General features: G+C 46.3%; 1 protein-coding gene across 1 annotated transcript; it reads left to right on the top strand.

Annotated features, from left to right (window-relative positions):
- The first annotated feature begins 347 nt into the window (after window positions 1-347).
- Window positions 348-16,622, top strand: WFDC1 (WAP four-disulfide core domain 1). The gene is made up of 7 exons (XM_084214981.1): window positions 348-901; window positions 6,569-6,764; window positions 8,091-8,174; window positions 10,673-10,813; window positions 12,303-12,344; window positions 13,121-13,195; window positions 13,973-16,622. The coding sequence occupies exons 1-6, from the start codon at window positions 758-760 to the stop codon at window positions 13,177-13,179; spliced, it is 666 nt and encodes a 221-aa protein (XP_084071107.1). The 5' UTR covers window positions 348-757; the 3' UTR covers window positions 13,180-13,195; window positions 13,973-16,622.
- The last annotated feature ends 2,041 nt before the right edge of the window (window positions 16,623-18,663 follow it).

The following is an 18,663-nucleotide window of genomic DNA, read 5'->3' as shown; positions in this document are numbered from 1 at the left end:
TCCCCTTCCTTGCTTTCTCTGTGTGCTCATGTAATTTCCACCTTCCTTCCCTATTCCACGCCCCAATTTATTTTTTCCTAATGGTCTTTCCCCTCCTTCTAAGTCATGTTCAGAAAACCAGCGTCACTTTGGTTTAATGAAAGCCCCGGGATGTTTATCGCCTCGTTAAATCGTTTCCTTCCAGATGAAGTTATCACTTTGTCAAAGTGATGCAAACCCACAGCAGGAAGCGCACAAAGGGAGAGCCCACCAGGCTCTGGGGAAGTTTGGGTGAACTGTTTGCAGAAAATCTGCCGAGCCCACCCCTCCGGGACCTTCATCTCCCCCTGCGGCAGCTGTCATCTGATCCCACGCTTCGGCTCTGAATGGGGCTCTCGGAGGATGCCAGATGTTGGGAACAAAGGTCTAAAAATAATCTTCCCAAGTAATCTTCCCGTCCATCACTCTAGGAGAGGGTGAGCTTTGTGCGAACATGTGAGCCGAGAACCTGATCTAACTTAAACAAGTTCAACAGCAGCTCCCGGCTTCTGCCTCTGGGCTGCTTTTTGCTTTTTTTTCTTTTCTTTTTTTTTTTTTTTTTAATTCCTTCCCCTTTGCCTTCCCAGAAGCTGCGCCGGGAAAAGCTCGGAGCGCTCAGCCCTCGCTCTCTCTCCCTCCCTCCTCTCCTCCCTCCCTCCTTGCGAACCCCGGAGCCGCCCCCACCCCGACAGCTCCGGGGCTCCTTCTTCCATCTCTCCCTGGGGAAAAAAGAAAAAAAATGAATTCCAGGCTGCTTCCAGAGATGCGTTTGTGTCAGAAGCTGCTGGCGGCAGCGCTGTGTGTGCTGGTGCTGCTGCCGGAGCCGGGCTGCGCCAGGACCCTCTGGAAACGCGCTCTGCTGAAAATGACCGAGAGATACGATGTGAGTAGGGCTGGGGGCCCGGGGGATGCTCCCCGCGGAAAGGGGAGTGATCCTGACTTGATTTGGGATAAAGGAGTGTTGGGATCGGCGGGCTGGCTCTGTATCACTGCCATCCGAGAAGTTTTCCCGGGCTGAGCGGGACTTTTGCCACCTAGCTGCTGCAGGGGGAAGCTTGGGGAGCAGGGAGAGAGCTTTGGGATGGCACCGCTTTCCCTGGAAACCCCCCGGGGCAGCCGGGAAAAGGGACCGGGGACAAGGGGGATGCGAACCCTGCGGCGCCGAGAGAGGTTTAGGGCGAGGAAGATAATGGGATTTCTTGCTTGGAGCAGGAAGGGTTCCCTGCCCAGCTCCTGTGCTGCCTTTTGGGGTAACTTCGGAAGGAGGGATGGGGGCATTGCCCACGGTTCTGTGAATCCCTGGAGCACAGAGAGCTCAGCCAAACGCTGCCCATCACCCTAAAGGGTGGTGATCCCAGAAATCCATCCCCGAGGCTGCGCCTGGCACATCCCCTGCCAGCAGAGCTGCTGCCCACGCCCTGGCACACCCTGGGTGCCACCATCTGTGCCTGCTGCTGGCAGCCTGCAGGCTCCACAGGGCACTGGGCACAGCCACCACCTCCAAACCCACCCTGCAGAGCTGCCCAAAGCACAGCTCCTGCTAGAAAACCTTTAGGAACTTTGATTAAGCAGGAGGGCTGGATCTGGAGCTGGGACAGCAGCGAGTGCAGGGGATGCTGCTGGGTCTTGCCCTGGTGTGTCCGGGCCAAAGGACTGTCAGAGATGGTCACAGAGGAAATGGGAATTGAAAAAAAAAGGAAAATAATTTGGTAGCTTGAGTTTTGGCACTTGCTGTTGAAAAAAGAAAAAGAAAAGTTATAAATTTGAAATTTTCACTTGTTCCATTCAAGTTCCCTTAGAAACCAGCACTGAGCCAAGGCTTCTGCCCCTTGAATGGCTTGGGGGCAAGCCCCAAACAGTTTATTTTCTTATGCTCAGGTCTGGCTGCATCTTCCAGCCACTGCATGTGTATAAACAGCACCTTGGTGTCACAGGAAGATCCCTCCATCTGTTTTCTGCAGCTTTTAATTCAAACAGGATGGTTTCATGCCCATGACTTTAAGGGTGATGTTTGTGCATGGCAACATTTGGTTTGTGCAATTGCTGACTCAGAATTGTGACACACATCCCCTGCCCCCAGTGAGCAAACTGAAATTCTGCCTCGAATCCTTGAAATTGTGTAGAAAACATTGGGCTGGTATTTGAAAGGCATCTCAGGATTTTGTAAGAAATCTTCATTATAGCCTCTCTTGGGCTAGGGTATCCCCTGGTTTGCACTTTATCTGGAAAATGGTGGTGTAAAGAGCTGCATTTCCTGCAAAATCACTCACTGGAAAGTGCATTTATCTGGATGTTCTTCTGCCATATTTCAAAGTGAAGCTCAAATTTAATAGGAACTAAGAGGTGAATGACCCAGAGAGATAGGACAGGAGCAGAAGAGGAATTTACATGTTGATTTTCAGATAAGGAGCCAGCTCCCCTGGGGATATATCCTCTTCTTTCAACCTGCACTTCTTCAAAGGGCTGTTTTTCCTGGCAGCCCTGAATCCAGGTGCTACTGATCTGGCAGAATTGCTCATAGTGACAGAAACATTGATCCAGGGAGAACAGAAAATGCTTTTCTTCCTCCTCCTCCTCCTCCAAGCCTTGTCAGGGGGAACGAGCCTGCTCTCCATCCTCTCCTGCAGCAGAGGAGTGCATCCAGAAAAATGCTGGGTGCAGAACGGCAGGCAGGTGTGAGGATGAGGAGCTGGCTGGGGTCTGGCCAGGGGGTTTTCATTCACCCCCAGTGAGGAAGGGTGTTGGAGGGGTCAAGTGGGACTGGAGAAGGGAGAAAGAGGGATTGCAGTGAGAAGGAAAACCTGGCAGCCACAGTGGGATGCAGGAGCTGGGCTTTGAAACAAATCCATGTGTTTTCCAAAGGGATGTTTGTCAAGCTCAGTGATTTGCAGCTGGTGTTCTGCAGCCCCCACACTCCAGGGACTATTCCCAAGGGGCAGAGGGAGGGAGCTACCTGGGAGTGGGTTCAGTTCATTATAAAACACCCATCATGTCTGCTGGGAAAAACTGGGCCAGTCTGGACTTCATTCCACTGTCAGCTACAGCAAGTGTTTTAGAAAAATCCCAGCCTTCTTCTGAAGTTTTCCAGAAATGAAGAATTCCTCACAGCTGCTGTAATGCTCTTCCAACAATTTATTTACCCTCCAGCAGCCAGCTGCCATAAATCAGCCCTGGGGTACCCTCTTTGTGTTCTGGCCCCCATATCCTCAGGGTAACCTGTGAGCAGAGCAGCCTCAGCTCCCCTTTGGAACCTGCACACACACACACACACAAACCTTTTTCTGCATTCCTGCTTTCCAGCATTTTGCTCATTATTGTGCATCTTCTTGGGGCCCACCCCAGTTCTGCAGGGTCCTTCCAACAGCAGATCCAAAATGACAAATCCTGAGCTAACAACAGGAGAATGTTATTGCCATTGCTTTGGTCTTGTCCTTCAGGTTAAGCTGCTTTCAGCCTGATGTTTGCCACTTTGATCATCACTGGCAGGTGATTTTCCAGGTCTTTAATGGAGATATTGGAGGATTCAAAACTCCCCCTGGCTGTGTATTTTTTGTTTTGTTTTGTTTTATGGCCAGTGTTTGGGAATACCCTGAGCTGGTGGTGGGAGGCTGAAATAAACCTCACGTGCCACCTCGAGGGGCTCCATGCAGAATATGAAGTAGCAGAGACTGTGCTTGGACACAAGCTCAGGGACCAGCTCCAGACACAAATAACAGAACAGAGCTGGGATTTTTGGGAGGCAGACTGCATCCCTCAGTTGCTATTGAAATGATGCCTGAGACTGAGTCATTCCATCCAGGTTCTTCCCCATCTTTGTTGACTTCCAGGGTTCCTCAGCTGAACTCTGAACTTTTCCCCTTACTTTGTCTCTGGCTATCTAAGGCAGATATTGTCATTGAAATATTTAATAAGTCTCTCTGGGAAATAGAAATTTACCTCCTGTACTGAAAAATGCTTTTAAAGAAATTTTGACTGTCGTCCCAATCTGCAAAAATAATAAATCAGAGCCAAATTGTGAATGCTGGGAGAGCTTTTTAAAAAACCTTATAACCCAAACCTGGAGACATCCTTGACCAGGTTATTTTGGGGAACGAGGGAATCCTGGTTTATGCACCCATAAACAAGGGGTTTATTAAACAAAATAAGTAAAATATTCTTATTTTGAAAGCCATGAGTTGTGAGCAATAGGTGACCAGAGAAAATGGGCAGGGAGGTCATGAGGTACAAAGTTATTTGGCTACAGCTGTTATATTGTTCCCCCAACGGAAATTTCATTCATGGAGCCAGCTGTTCCTTGCAATTTTGGCTTCTTGGTTTCTGAATCATCTGTGAAGCAACTGCAGTAATTGTTTGGTGGTTTTTTCATGTATCCATTATTTGCCAGGATTATTTTGGTCCCATTTCCGTCTGCAGATGACCTTTCAGATAGAATAGTAAACTGTGACCTTCCAGGATGAGCACTCCCTCCAACAAGGAGACCTGTTCAGGGTTTGGAACTGCACAGATTTATTGCTCAGTGCTCCCTCATACCCCTGGTATGAAAATTTAATCTACTTAAAATCCAGCAAACCAAAAAAAAAAAAAAAAAAAAAAACAAACCCAAGAAAAGTGTATTTTTTAAAACATGTTTCCAATTTGGAGTGTTTGGAGCTTTTGAGGAATGGACTGATGTGAGAGCTTGCACCTTCAGCATGGAAAACATCATCAATATTGGGTGTTTTCAAACTTTTTTAGTGGTTTAAACAGCCTGTTAATGGGAAATCAATGTCAGAGAAGGGTTTTAAAGGAAAAAGCAGAAGAAAATTGTTTATTGATATTGGGAACAGGGCAGGAGACTGTCAGTAGTGAAAACATCAGGAATTCTCTGTCTCTCTGACACTCCATCTCCTGCAATGCCCTCTCCTTGGCAGTTTTTGGGAGAATCCATGTGGGAACAGGCTGTTGTCAAAGGACAGATGCTCCAAAGAAGCCACTGGGGGTTACAGCCATAAGGATGGAGCAGGATGTAGAGAGGGATGTTCATCTCACCTCAAATTCTCCATGGTCTGCTGGTGAAATTTCCTAGCAACCCCTGGGGGATTGTTGCACCACATTTATTCCTGGAATAACAACCCCAGTTTGTCATCACTGATTTTGTAACACACCAGTGATTTGGCCAAGTGTACCTTTGCACACATTTTATTTCTTTTTTGACTTTACCAGCCTGCTCATGAGGCCGTGGCAGCGCTCACTGCACACCCCTGGCTTGGTGCTGATCTCTTTTAAAAGTGCAAATCCAGAATCCACTTTTGATTTTATGAGAGCTTATGAATGGTTGCTAATAAATCTGAAACCTGAGTGCCCTGAGCCCTTTCTGCAGCCCAGGGGTGAGGGAGTGGTTGAGCCACAGGTGAGAAAGGAGTGGGCTGGGATGATTCACCTCTCTGCTGCAGGGATTTGGCTTCTTGCTAAAACAGCCCCAGTGTGAAAAATATCTGAATTGTGCCTCATAAATGTTCCTGGGCCCGTTAATGCACTTGACACCTCCCTTGTCCTGACAGTGTGCAGTGAGCAGCTCAGCTTCTTTCTGCTGCAGTGAAACATGGGCTCATTTTCTCTGGGACAAAGCTGGCATCACTCTCACAGATGTCACCAGAATGTCCCGTGATTTAGAAATGGTCTCTAATTTAACAGCCCAGAGCTCCACCATGGATAAACTTGAAAGGCTCCCCTAGAAATAATATAATATAATATAATATAATATAATATAATATAATATAATATAATATAATATAATATAATATAATATAATATAATATAATATAATATATGATTTATAACAATGTATTATAGATATTATAATTTATTAAAATATTAAATCCTTATATTTTATTATAATTTATAATATAGATATTATAAATAATATATAATATTATTATCATTTATAATATTGTATTATAGATATTATACTTTGAATATTATTATTTATCATTTATATAATATAATGTAATATAATATAATGTTATATAATATAATAAATAGAATAGAATAGAATAGAATAGAATAGAATAGAATAGAATAGAATATATAAAATTATGAATTAAAAGTATTCTATTCTATTCTATTCTATATAAAATTATAAAGTAAAAATTTGAATTATATATAATATTATATAATATATAAAATTATAACGTCCAAATATTATATTATATTATATTATATTATATTATATTATATTATATTATATTATATTATATTATATTATATTATATTATATTATATTATATTATATTATATTATATTATATTATATTATATTATATTATATTATATTATATTATATTATATTATATTATATTATATTATATTATATTATATTATATTATATTATATTATATTATATTATATTATATTATATTATATTATGATAAATCACCCTTCTGACAACACAGAACCAAATTCATCATTCCCCCCTTTGTCGGGCTAGCCTGCTTTTACACCGCCTCATCCCACTTCCCCCTGCGGGACGTCCCTTATGCCGAACCTGACTTCCTTTTCTTCTCTTTGCAAAGGATTATGAGTACCCTCTTCATTCTCACAGCTCCCAGCAGCAGAAGAGCGACCGGTGCCCGCCGCCGCCGCAGAGCCTGCCGGAGCGCGCCTGCGAGGTGCCCAGCTGCCGCTCCGACGCCGAGTGCCAGCGCCACAAGCGCTGCTGCTACAACGGCTGCATCTACGCCTGCCTCGAGTCCGTGCAGCCCCCGCCAGGTACGGGGGCTCTGGGGGAGCTGGGACACAGGGGGGCTTGTGGGGATGGCCATGGCCATGTGTGTTGGGCGCGTGGTCTTCTTGTGCGGGAGGATGGAGCGCGGGTTCCCTTCCGCACTTGGGGTTTCTGCGGGGTTGACGGGTGAGAAGGGTGTCCCAGGCAAGCTGGTGAGGCAAAATTTCCACTTGGTTGAATTGTAGAAGTCACTCAAGGGCAGCTCTTCTTCCAAGGACAGGCAAAACTTTTGTGGCAAAATTTCTACTTGGATGAATTGAAGAAGTCACTCAAGTCACTCAAGGGCAGTTCTTTTCCAAGGATAGGCACTCAAGTGACTCAAGGGCAGTTCTTTTCCAAGGATAGGCACTCAAGTGACTCAAGGGCAGTTCTTTTCCAAGGATAGGCACTCAAGTCACTCAAGGGCAGTTCTTTTCCAAGGATAGGCACTCAAGTCACTCAAGGGCAGTTCTTTTCCAAGGACAGGCAAACTGGTGTGGCAAAACTTCTACTTGGTCAAATTGTAGAAGTCACTCAAGGCCAGTTGTTTTCCTGGCATGGCATTTTCCATGCTCCGTCCCTGGAAGTGGGGATGCCACACCAAGGCAAGCTGGTGTGGCAAAATTTCTACTTGTGTGAGTTGTAGAAGTCACTCAAGACCAGTTGTTTTCCTGGCATGGCATTTTCCATGCTCCATCCCTGGAAGTGTCCAAGGCAAACTGGTATGGCAAAATTTCTACTTGGATGAATTGTAGAAGTCACTCAAGGCCAGTTGTTTTTCCTGGCATGGCATTTTCCATGCTCCATCCCTGGAAGTGTCCAAGGACAGGTTGGATGAGTCTTGGAGCAGCCAGGGATAGTGCAAGGTGTCCCTGCCCACGGCAAGGGATTGGAATGAGATGACCCTTAAGGTCCTTTCCAACCCAAACCCCACATTCTGTGTTTTCATATCCAGGAAAAGAGACAATCCTGGCCTGAATTAGTGCTGACAGAAGTCATCATTAATTCAGGCACCTCATCACTCCCTGCCAAGGGAATAGGAGTGGGAATGGGAATGAGAATGGGAATGGGAGTGGGAATGGGAATGGGAATGGGAATGGGAAGCAGCAACTGCTTGAGCCTCCAGGACACCAGGTTCTTGTGGCCCTGGATAACATCCATGTCTCCCTTTCTACTGGGACAACAAGAGCATGAATACAAGTCCAAACCAGATCAATCCATCAGGCAGCCTCCCCACAGGCCCTTAGAGGAAATCCACGACTTTTCCATCACTCTGTGCCCTGTGCCTGCTGCATGTTGACACTGTGGTCTCTTGTTTCTGCCTTTTGCAGTCCTGGACTGGCTGGTTCAGCCCAAACCCCGCTGGCTGGGAGGCAATGGGTGGCTTTTGGATGGCCCAGAGGAAGTCTTACAAGGTACAGGACATTTCTCTGTCTTCTCTGCAATGTCCATAATCCCACAAAGGTCCTGGAGAACGAATCCCTGACATACAGAGCTTGCCTGGGATGTTGGGCTGCTGGGGCTGCTGGTGTTTGTCTGGAGTTTCCACAGGAATAACTCTGTGTGGTGCTGGGGGCTGCTTTCTGCTGCAGTAAATACTTTTTATGGATATGGATTATCCAGCAGAGCACTAGGAATGCTGCAGGGGACTGGGCTTGTACCCATTCTTCAAATAATTAGAGATATATCTTCCTTTTAGAAAAAGGCTTTGTCATCATACACATAATTTTCTGCCAGCTTCCTGATGGAGTGTGGGTGGACTTGGAATGGGAGATCCTTTAATCCAGAGTGGCCTCATCACCCAGATGCCTTGGGCTGGGGTTGGGGCTCTTGGATCTGAAGGTGACTTGGACAGGAGCCCTGGCAAACTGCTGCAGAGCTGTGCCAACTGGGGCATCTAAATTTGGAGACTGACAATGAGGCTGAGCTTCTCAGGTTCATTCCATAGGGAAGAGGGTTTAAATTAATTTTTTCCAGTACCTAAAATTGAAATAAGGAGGGAGTGGGGAGGTGGGAAGAGAAGTTTTCTTCTGTGAGGCATTCCCAGATGTATGGACACCTGAAGTTTTTGGGTTTTTCATGGAAAAGTTAACCCAGCTTTTGATCAGCTTTAGTCAGATGTGGGTAGTGCCAATAAATTCCCCTCTTTGGTCCTACACAGATGGTTTTAGACTCGCTGAGCCTCAACTCTCATCTATTATGGAAACTCCAAGTTCTTGAAGAAAAAATTCTGCCTCCAGCTCATTGGAGCTGCACAGCTAGAAACAAGATAAAATAGGTTCCTCCTCATCCATCCTTGTCATGCTTATATTATTTGTTCTTATCTGAACACCCTCATCTCAGCTTGAGGGAGTAATTAGGGAAGCAGGAACCATCAGTCACGGCATGAGAATTACAGCAGATGTACTTGAAATTAAAAATGGGAGGGAGGAGTGGCCCTGCAGACTCTGTACAGGTAAAGGCCACAAACACTGCCCAGCTCCTGCTTTGCTTTCCCATTCTGAGCTGCACTGGCTGCCTGTCCCAAGTCAAAGTGGTGAAACCTCTGTTTGGGACAGGGGTGGCACTGCCTGACCCTGCAGGGAGCCACACCTGAGGTTTGCATTCAGCAGCAAGCCCGTGGGTGTGGAGCAGAGAGCAGAGCAGCACACTGCCAGCTTCCTGCTGACATTCCCAACTCCTCACCCAGCCCAGAGCCTGGTGGGACACACTCATCCCTGCCTGCTGGGACACACTCATCCCTGCCTGCTGGGACACACTCATCCCTGCCTGGTGGGACACACTCATCCCTGCCTGCTGGGACACACTCATCCCTGCCTGCTGGGACACACTCATCCCTGCCTGCTGGGACACACTCATCCCTGCCTGGTGGGGCACACTCATCCCTTCCTGGGGAGAGCAGCTCCATGGGGGGATCATCCTGCATGGCAGGCACTGCTGATGCCTCTTTGGGCTACCTAAAAACAGAGGTCAGACAAAATTAAGAGGATGAAAAGCAGTTTATTTATATTTATTGAAGGGCCTTCAGGTGCATTTATGGCAGACAAAGCCCCGCAGGGGCTACACCCAAAAATGGACAATAAGTCACAGATTTTCACACTTTTATAAGTTTGGTCCATTGGGGGCTAATCTTCCAATTCCAGCTTCAGGTAATGAAGTCATTGACCCCAAGTTTGCTGCCCCAAAGTTCGCTTTTGTTTCCATCTCTCTGGCCTGAGGCAGTGAGGTGTCCTTGACTGCCAGGTCTGGAGAGGAATTGTTGTGTCTGCCCAAAATGGGAAAGCAGCAGCTGACACTGGATATGGAGTTCAGAATTATACACTTGGTGACTAAAGAGGCTGGGCTGGACAGAGTTAAGGGAATAAAGTAGGGATTTATTAAAAGGGCTTCAAAGGATGCACCTTGGGCAGCACAAGAGCCTGGCCATGGCTGCACCCAAGATGGACCCCAGGTCACGAGTTTTCACACTTTTATAAGTTTTGGTCCATTTCCATATTGGGGTCAATTGTCCAATTACAGCTTCAGTCCCATCCTCCCAGTTTGCTCCCCTCAACTCTCTGTTCTTTGCCTGTGTTTCCCACTTTTTGGGAATTCTCTGTGTTTCCCACTTTGGGCCTGAAGCTGCAGTGGTGTCCTTGGGCTAGAAAAGGATTGTTCTGTCTGACTAAACTCTGAAGAGTGCATATGAAGTTCAGAGTGACACAGCAATGCAGTACAGCATCTGAAAAATACAAAAGCTAAAAGAATTGCGGGGTTATGAATACATGAAGAACACCCAAGCCGAAACCCTGCAGCACCAGCGGCGGATGGTGCAGGCAGTGGGGCTGAGCAGGGGAAGCAGGGGCATGGCCAGGAGGCTGAGGTGGGCTGGTGGCCGTGCTGGGTCCCTGTGGTGTCACAGCTTCTCTTGCAGCCGAGGCCTGCAGCACCACGGAGGACGGGGACGAGCCCCTGCACTGCCCCACGGGCTACGAGTGCCACATCATCGACCCGGGCAACACGGCCGAGGGCATCCCCAACCGCGGGCAGTGCATCAAGCTCCGGGGAAACCCAGGTGGGAGCGGGCAGGAGAGCCCCTCTGGGGCAGGGTGGCTGCTTCTGACTCACACAGGGGGCTGCTGAGAGTGTTTTAAAAGCTTTTATTCTACTGTCGGTCTCGGGTGAAGGGTGAGACAACGCAGATTTTGTCATTCATGCCATCACCATCAGAAGCCAGCTATTTGCTAATTAAGCATTTCTTGGCCTGTCAGCTTTAGCCACACCAATGCTGTAGATGCCTTAAAGCAAATAATCTAAAATTACCCCTCATGGTCCCACTGCAATGCATCTTTCACAGCTCTGTTTCCCCAAAGTACCCGGTCTTATTTGCAAGGCCGCCCTTTGAAACTTGTTTCTAGCTCCATTTCTCTCTCACCAATGTCTGTCCTCTTCCATGGTGTTTCTAAGTCAGTGTTTCTTATCTCAAGGTTTGCATACAGATGCACACACTGTGTGAGCTTTCTGTCAGACTTTGAGAATTCTCTACAAATCCATTTCCCACATTTTCCCCTCTCTCTTGAATGGATAAAACATCTCATGCATGCTGATGCTTGCAGGGCAGAAGCAGAAAGGAAGGGACCAGGACACCAGGACACTCGTGCCAGCGTCCTCTGGGGCTGTGTCTGTGTGTGCTGTTACTGCACAGCACAAAAATTAGAAATATTTATAAGTTACTGCATGCTTCAACGAGAAACCTGAGTTTTAAATTCCAGTTTTGTGTTCTGGCTTTGCTTTCTGCATCCAAAACTTTGTTGCCTTCATTCTGCTGACGCCTTTGCCCGAAAAAGAATTTCATACATGCCAAAATATTTTCCAGGAAAGCTCATAACATGTTTAGATATTCATTGAATGGTAGGATATGTACCTTGGCACTGGGCTACAAATCACCTCAGTGCAGAGACATGGGACATCAGTTTTGCCATTTGGTCACTGTAAAAAGACAGGAGAAGCATCAAACCAGGTCTGAGCTGCTTCCAAAACAGATTAAGGGTTTTTTTTTCTAGGGCTTTTGGACCATCTCCTTTATAACCTTTTCTTTAATGACATCCATAGTAACCAATGCAATGCAGAACTGTGGGGATCTTAGACATGAAGTATTTCTAAGGGCTTAAATAATTATAAAAATGGCAAACAGAACAACCTAGCTGGAACTTGAATTATGTAAAATACAAAAAGATGGTCTGAAAGGTCACCCAGATTTTATTTCATTTGGGAAAGCCTCCAATTCCTTGACTTGTAGCTATTGAAAAAGTTATAAAATGCTAGTGGCAATTCCCACTCTTATGGCAAATGAGTTGTGCCCACAGAGCTCAGTAATCTCAGCAGTTTACAAGAGGTTTATAGCAACCCAAATTACTTCAGCCACAGAGGACCTTTATTTCCCTCATTGTGAGGTTATTATTTCCCTATCTCTAATTTCTCTGTGCTGTACGCAGCAGGTCAGAGTTTAACATGAAAAATGAAGGCTGACTGGGTATGTTCTCACCATGAACCTTCTTTTCCAGATGGACACAACCTGAGGCATAAGTATTACAAGGAATATTTTGGTAAGCTGCTGGCATGAAGTGTTTGCTGTTGTTTTATCATTATTAAGCTTTACCATTCTTGCAATGCTTACAAGGAATTTGCTCCTTATGAAATGAAGGTTTGTACATAGAAAAAAAAAAAGATTTTTTAATCTTCTCTATGCTTTGGTCAGATCTTATTTTAAGATCTACAATGTTCGAACTGTGGACTCTTGAGAACCAGAACTTTCAGCTGTGACAGAATGAGTTAAATAATTTTCTGCCAGGGGAACCACCCAGTCCAATAATCTTTTTTTTTAATTTTATTTTTAAGCATAGTTTTGGAGCTGTGCTCTTGGCCCAGGACTCCTCTGTGTCGCAGCTGAACACAGAGCTCTGTCTAAAGCAGGGTCTTGGACTGTGGTAAGAGATCAGGGATGGCTGGAGCCCAGTGAATTCCCTCAGAGGTGCCAGGTCCCTCTCACAAATCTGGGGCTCAAAGAAAGCAGGAGCATCTCCCACATCTTTCCTCACAGTTCCAAAGCTCCTGGTTGCTCCCTCTTGGATCTGGGTCAGATTGGAAGTGACATTCAGGTACAACTAGACAGCATCTTCGACATAAAATTTCCAAACAGCCAAATCTGGCCACTTTGGCTGATAAAACCACGAGAGGATTTCCTTTCCTCTCTTCCAGTGTGGGCCAGCCCAGCTCTCTGCTCAGTAATGATGCCAATAAAGCTGCACTGCTGAGGGAACCTTGAGAAACCATTGGCCACAGCCCAACCCAAAACCTGACTTTGCTGATGTTTGTTTTACAGGCAGCAATTCCAACAATTTGGTTGGCTATGTGAAAAACCAGCAGAAGCATTTAGGCTAATTGAAGGTGTGCCTGGGTAAGTGCCCTGTGAGTAAAGGGAAAGCTGGGTGGAAATAGCTGGTGCTTAGAATGCAATTATTCACAGAAACATTGTCTGAGGCTGGTATTTCCTCTAAGCAAAATGCTGGAGTGAGGACAGCACCTTAAAACCCTGTGCAGATGCATGAAGCACTCTTATTCCACCAGGCACACCTGATTTCTTTGCAGAACCTTTGCCTTGTGGCCATTTAGAGGATGAAAAATAATTGGTGTTCCTTAAGACTTTAAACTTTGTGTTTCGGGGCTTCTCCTAACACAGGTGTAACTGGGCCTGCCAGACAAATGGAAAAGCTGTTTATTCTGGCCTGACTGCAAAAAGGGTCGGTCTTGCAAATGCTGCAGCACCTGGGGGGTTTTGTGGGATAATTTTTCCTGTGTGTGCACACTTGTGCTGAGCAATGGCACCCACTCATGTCAGCAAAGGCACATTGATCTGGCCAGAGCCACGCCAACAGCAAAAGCTCTGTCTGTTTTATCAGCCTTGCATCAGGCAAGAATGAAAATACTTATTGCACCAAAAGTTCTGCCCCGAGATGGTTTTCTCAACACTTTCAGCTTCACTTTAAAATTAACTTGGGTTTAGCTGGGAGCTGTGAAAACAAAGCAGTTCAGTGTTGCTCTGTGCCTACGTCAGGCTGGCTGTTAGGATTGCTCAGCTACTTAAGGACAAGCTCTGTGCAAACATCCTAGGAAGGATAAATATTTTAATTCCTCTTCCTTTTTTTCTTTCTTTTGTGGTTTGGTTTTTACCCAGCTGGACCACTCTGTCAAGGAATGCTTTACCCAGCAGCTTTCTGGTCCCAGATCTCCACATCTCCAGCACCTCCTGATCCCTGCCCATCACTGACCAAAAAACTCATTATCCAAGGAACAGGATGAGTCCAGATTTTAACCCCACCAGGAAGGGGAGAAATGTGATCCCCTGAAGGAAGCCACCCTGTTTATCAGCTGCCCTTCTCCAAATGAAATGCAAACACCTCCAAGGGATCCTTGTAAACCACAGTGCCATGATCAGGCTGCTGACACAGAGCCTGCCCTTCGTGTGCTCGTTGTGTGACCAATTCAGATTTCAGGCCTGTGAACACAACCCACTGAGGTCAGAATTCTACCTAAATATCATATCTAAGTTGCTTTAAAATAGGAGAGACTAAAGAGGTTCTCTGGATCAAACCCAGTCCCTGCCTGTCTTGAACAACCCTTTAAAGAAACCTTTTCATCAGCTCAAAATTCAAAGAAACCTGCAAAGAAACCTGCAAAGAAACCTGCAAAGAAACCTTCTTCTTTTCCTATTTACATCCAGATAAAAACCAGGCTTGACACTAAATGGCTAAACCTGAAGCCTTAAGAATTTAAAGAAGTTTAAGCTAGGAGCAAAAACAGCTTTATAAATGTTTTCAGGTTACTTTCCTCTTCTCAGTCTGGTGAGCTGCAGATTGAGAGTTAATAATGGAACAGATTCCTTCCTACAATATCCAGGCTGACACACAAATGCATGCCAGGTTTTGTAATGTGCTGCTTTTAGCCAGCTCAGTTAATTCTCACAAAATCTGGGGGTTTGTACCTGCAAAACCTCAGCAAGAGGCCTGAAGTCTGGATAATTTGTTAAATGTGTTAGAAAATCAAGCCCAGGATAAATTTGTGTGATGAAAATGATTGTCTGGGAGATGGGCCACTGCTCCTCAGGAGTCCTGTACCTTTGTGCTGATTTCCCTAAATCCTTAAAGTCTGGATATTGGTATTTGGGCCTCACAGCCTCTTTTAGCTCTTCTCCATTATACAATGGAAAACACATTTTCTATTACGGTTTTCCTTTCCTGTGGCAGTCCTGAAGGGACAGTTGCATTTATTGTGACAAACCAGCCAGAACTGTCTGGCAGAAAAGCCACATTTGCTCCATGGTTTAGTCCACATCCCCATCTGCATGCATGAAATCAGCATTTTCACTTGCACTGCATATAAATACCCAATTCACAAATGCAAGCCCCTGCTCCCACTCACAAAATACAGGATTTTTTTCCCCACTCACTGAATGGTTTAAGCCAAATCCAAGGCACCTATAAAACTCTTGATACTTTGCACATGACACTTGCAGCTGGAGAGATGGAAGGTGCCAAACTGCTCTTCTGTTTCCTATTCTGAACACACTCCTGGGTGCTTTACAGAGCAAAGGAGCAGCTGAAGGGCTCCACATTTCCCTAAATATCTCCATTTGTTGAACTCACTTTTTTCCAAAGTGCAAGATATTAAATGCAGCACCGTGTTGCAGCAGAGCTATTTCTAGAATTTTATCCTGTGCAGCTTCCTGCAGTGAGGTTTTAATTCCTGCTTGGACACAGGAGCCACAGAACCAGAGAATTGTGGACTGGCTTGGGTTGGAAGGGAGTTTGAAGCTCATCACCTTCCACTGGACCAGGTTGTCCAGGCTCCAATCCATATTTTACACTTCCAATCTGTGTTCAGACCAGAAACTTGTCACTTATCCCACTGCAGCCTCCCTCCTCAGTGCTGCTCAGTGAAATGGATTGATTTTGTTCAGCATTACTTCCTGCAGGAAAAAAAAACCTAATTCTGATTAAATGAGCAAAGCCCTCCAATGATCACTGCTGGCCCCAAAGGGTAAATGCCAAAATGTTCTATTTTAAACTAAAAAAATTCCTAAAACCTTGTGAGGAGTTAGCTGAAAAACTGGTGTTGTGCATTCACAAATTTGAAAGATTAAAACTTCAAATCTCAACCTAATCTCTCAAAGCAGCCCAAAATATGATTAATTTGAGTGGACACATTCACTTCAGTGTCTGTTTTCTTTGTAGCTGCAGAAGCACATACCTGACCACCTGGGTGGGACAGTGCAGGTATTTTCTGCTTGAAAAAGGAATTTAAAAAAAAAAAGAAAGAAAATTGACAAATTAATCATTTGATGATGAATTTCTGTTTACTGGGTGTTTCACAGCCATCACCCTTCTTCGTGGTGCTATAATGCTCAGGGGGTTTTTCCCAAGTTAATTCAAGTTATTAATTGTCAAACTCAGAAACAAAAGCCACAGAAGGGACTTGACCCAGTGCTGTGTTTTCAGCAGTGAAACACTGAAATGTGAAACTCAGACACTGAAATGAAAACACAGAGCAGGTGAGCTGTCCTCAGCTGCTCTTCTCTCCAAAAACAGATGCTCCATCAGCAGCCTGGTGCAGCACAGTAGGAAATGCCTGCTGTAGGATGTTTTTAACATTTCCATCGCCCCTCTGCAGCGTGTTTGGTGCTATGATAACCTTCCTGTGTGTCACTGGGTGCTGCACTGCCCACTGCCTCCCACATCCCCGAGGATCTGGGCAGCCCCAGGAGGATCCTCCCTGCTTTGGGCTGTTCAGGTTCTGCTTTGGTGCTCAATAAAAAGTGACCAGTCTATTTTTCAACCCCGCCGAGTTTCTGTCGTGTCTTCTTGATGTACTTTCAGCTTTGGATTAGGGGAGTGGAAAAAAAAGGAGAAAACTTCTAAATTTCAGTTGTTGGAGAACGTAACACAAGCATAGGGAGACAAAAGTCATTTTGTCCGCTGGAAGGGAGATGATAGACCCCAAAACACATCCACCATCCACTGCAAACTGTCCCCTTCCAGAGTTTTGGGTCAGACCCTCAGTTCTGGGCAGTGCCCTGGGGTGGTGCCCCAGGAGAGGTGACCCTTGGTTTGCAGTGCTGCCAGCTCAGGTGCTCTGGGCTGCACCAGCAGCTGCCCAGGCAGCTTTGCAGGAGCCTCAGAGGGTGGAGAAAGCAAGAGCAGGGCTGTGCCCACTGCAGGACAGAGCTGGCACGGGAGAGGGGCTGGGCTGTCCCCAGCCTCCCCTGCCCCACCCAGGATCCTGCTCTACCTGCTCCTCAGGAGGGACAGGAGGGCTGCTCTGCCCTGACAGCACAGCAGGGACAGGAGCTGCCTCTGAGCCATGGGGGGGACGGCAGCAAGGCTGGTGTGCAGCAAGGCTGGCACCTTGGGACGGGCTGGGGGGTTCAGGGGACCCCAGGCAGCACCAGGGGTCAGGGGAGCTCCTCACTGGGTCAGTGGAGGTGTTCTGGGGATCACCTGGACCTCTCGTGGTCATTGGGATCTCTTGGGATCACTTGGACCTCTCCTGGTCCTTAGGATCTCTTGGGATCACTTGGATCTCTTCTGGTCCTTGGGATCTCTTGGGATCACCTGGACCTCTCGTGGTCATTGGGATCTCTTGGGATCACTTGGACCTCTCCTGGTCCTTAGGATCTCTTGGGATCACTTGGATCTCTCCTGGTCCTTGGGATCTCTTGGGATCACCTGGACCTCTCGTGGTCATTGGGATCTCTTGGGATCACTTGGACCTCTTCTGGTCCTTGGGATCACTTGGACTTCTTGTGGTCCTTAGGATCTTTTAGACCTCTCCTGGTCCTTAGGATCTCTTGGGATCACTTGGATCTCTCCTGGTCCTTGGGATCTCTTGGGATCACTCGGATCTCTTCTGGTCCTTGGGATCACTTGGACTTCTTGTGGTCCTTAGGATCTCTTGGACCTCTCATGGTCCTTGGGATCACTTGGGATCACTTGGATCTCTCCTGGTCCTTAGGATCTTTTGGGATCACTTGGGATCACTTGGACCTCTCCTGGTCCTTAGGATCTCTTGGGATCACTTGGACCTCTCCTGGTCCTTAGGATCTCTTGGGATCTCTTGGACCTCTTCTGGTCCTTGGGATCACTTGGGATCACTTGGATCTCTCCTGGTCCTTGGGATCACTTGGACCTCTCCTGGTTCTTAGGATTTCTTGGGATCACTTGGATCTCTCCTGGTCCTTGGGATCTCTTGGGATCACTTGGATCTCTCCTGGTCCTCAGGGTCTCTTGGACCTCTCGTGGTCCTTGGGATCACTTGGACCTCTCCAACCAGCAACAACAAAAAAAACCCCCAAAACCAAAAATCCCCTCACTTTTTTCTGGTGAGTTTGCAGAGGTAAATCCTATTTCTTATTTCTTCCCATTATTTTCTCCTTGTTATTTTTCCATGCAGGCAAAATAGCAAGAACAAGAGAAGCTGTGTAAAACAAAAAAAGGTCTTTAGAGAGTTTCCCAGGCAGAGCTGTGGATGGTGGGGCTTTGTTCCACTCACCCTGAGCCCCCCTCCAGGTGATTCTCTCAATTTAAGCAAAGGAAACTGTGCAAAAAGAAACCAAAAGATTTCATTAAACTCCCTCTTTCTTCCCCATCACACACCTGGGGACAGACTTAAGGATTTTACTCAACCTTGATGGGACAAGATGTCCTTTGCTTTAAAAACCAGGAGCAGCCCAGGAAAATCCCAACCCAAAAGCGAAGTGTTTGGATTTTTTAGGTAGCAGCAAACCCCATTCTGCCCGTGCAGAAGAGATTTTTTCCCTCAAGGTGGCACAAGAGGAACAAAAGTGCAACAAGGCTGGTTCTAGTAGGGGAG

The sequence above is a fragment of the Fringilla coelebs genome (assembly GCF_963513975.1).
Source record: "Fringilla coelebs genome assembly, chromosome: 14".
NCBI lineage: Eukaryota > Metazoa > Chordata > Aves > Passeriformes > Fringillidae > Fringilla > Fringilla coelebs.
The sequence above is the reverse complement of the archived record's forward strand: the minus strand, read 5'-3'. Positions and strand labels throughout refer to the sequence as shown.

Excerpts from the sequence above, each read along its gene's own strand:
- WFDC1 (XM_084214981.1), top strand. The coding sequence starts at position 758 with ATGAATTCCAGGCTGCTTCCAGAGATGCGTTTGTGTCAGAAGCTGCTG. Across the intron at positions 6,765-8,090 it reads GTCCGTGCAGCCCCCGCCAG|TCCTGGACTGGCTGGTTCAG; the intron begins GTACGGGGGCTC and ends TGCCTTTTGCAG. Across the intron at positions 10,814-12,302 it reads CAAGCTCCGGGGAAACCCAG|ATGGACACAACCTGAGGCAT; the intron begins GTGGGAGCGGGC and ends CTTCTTTTCCAG.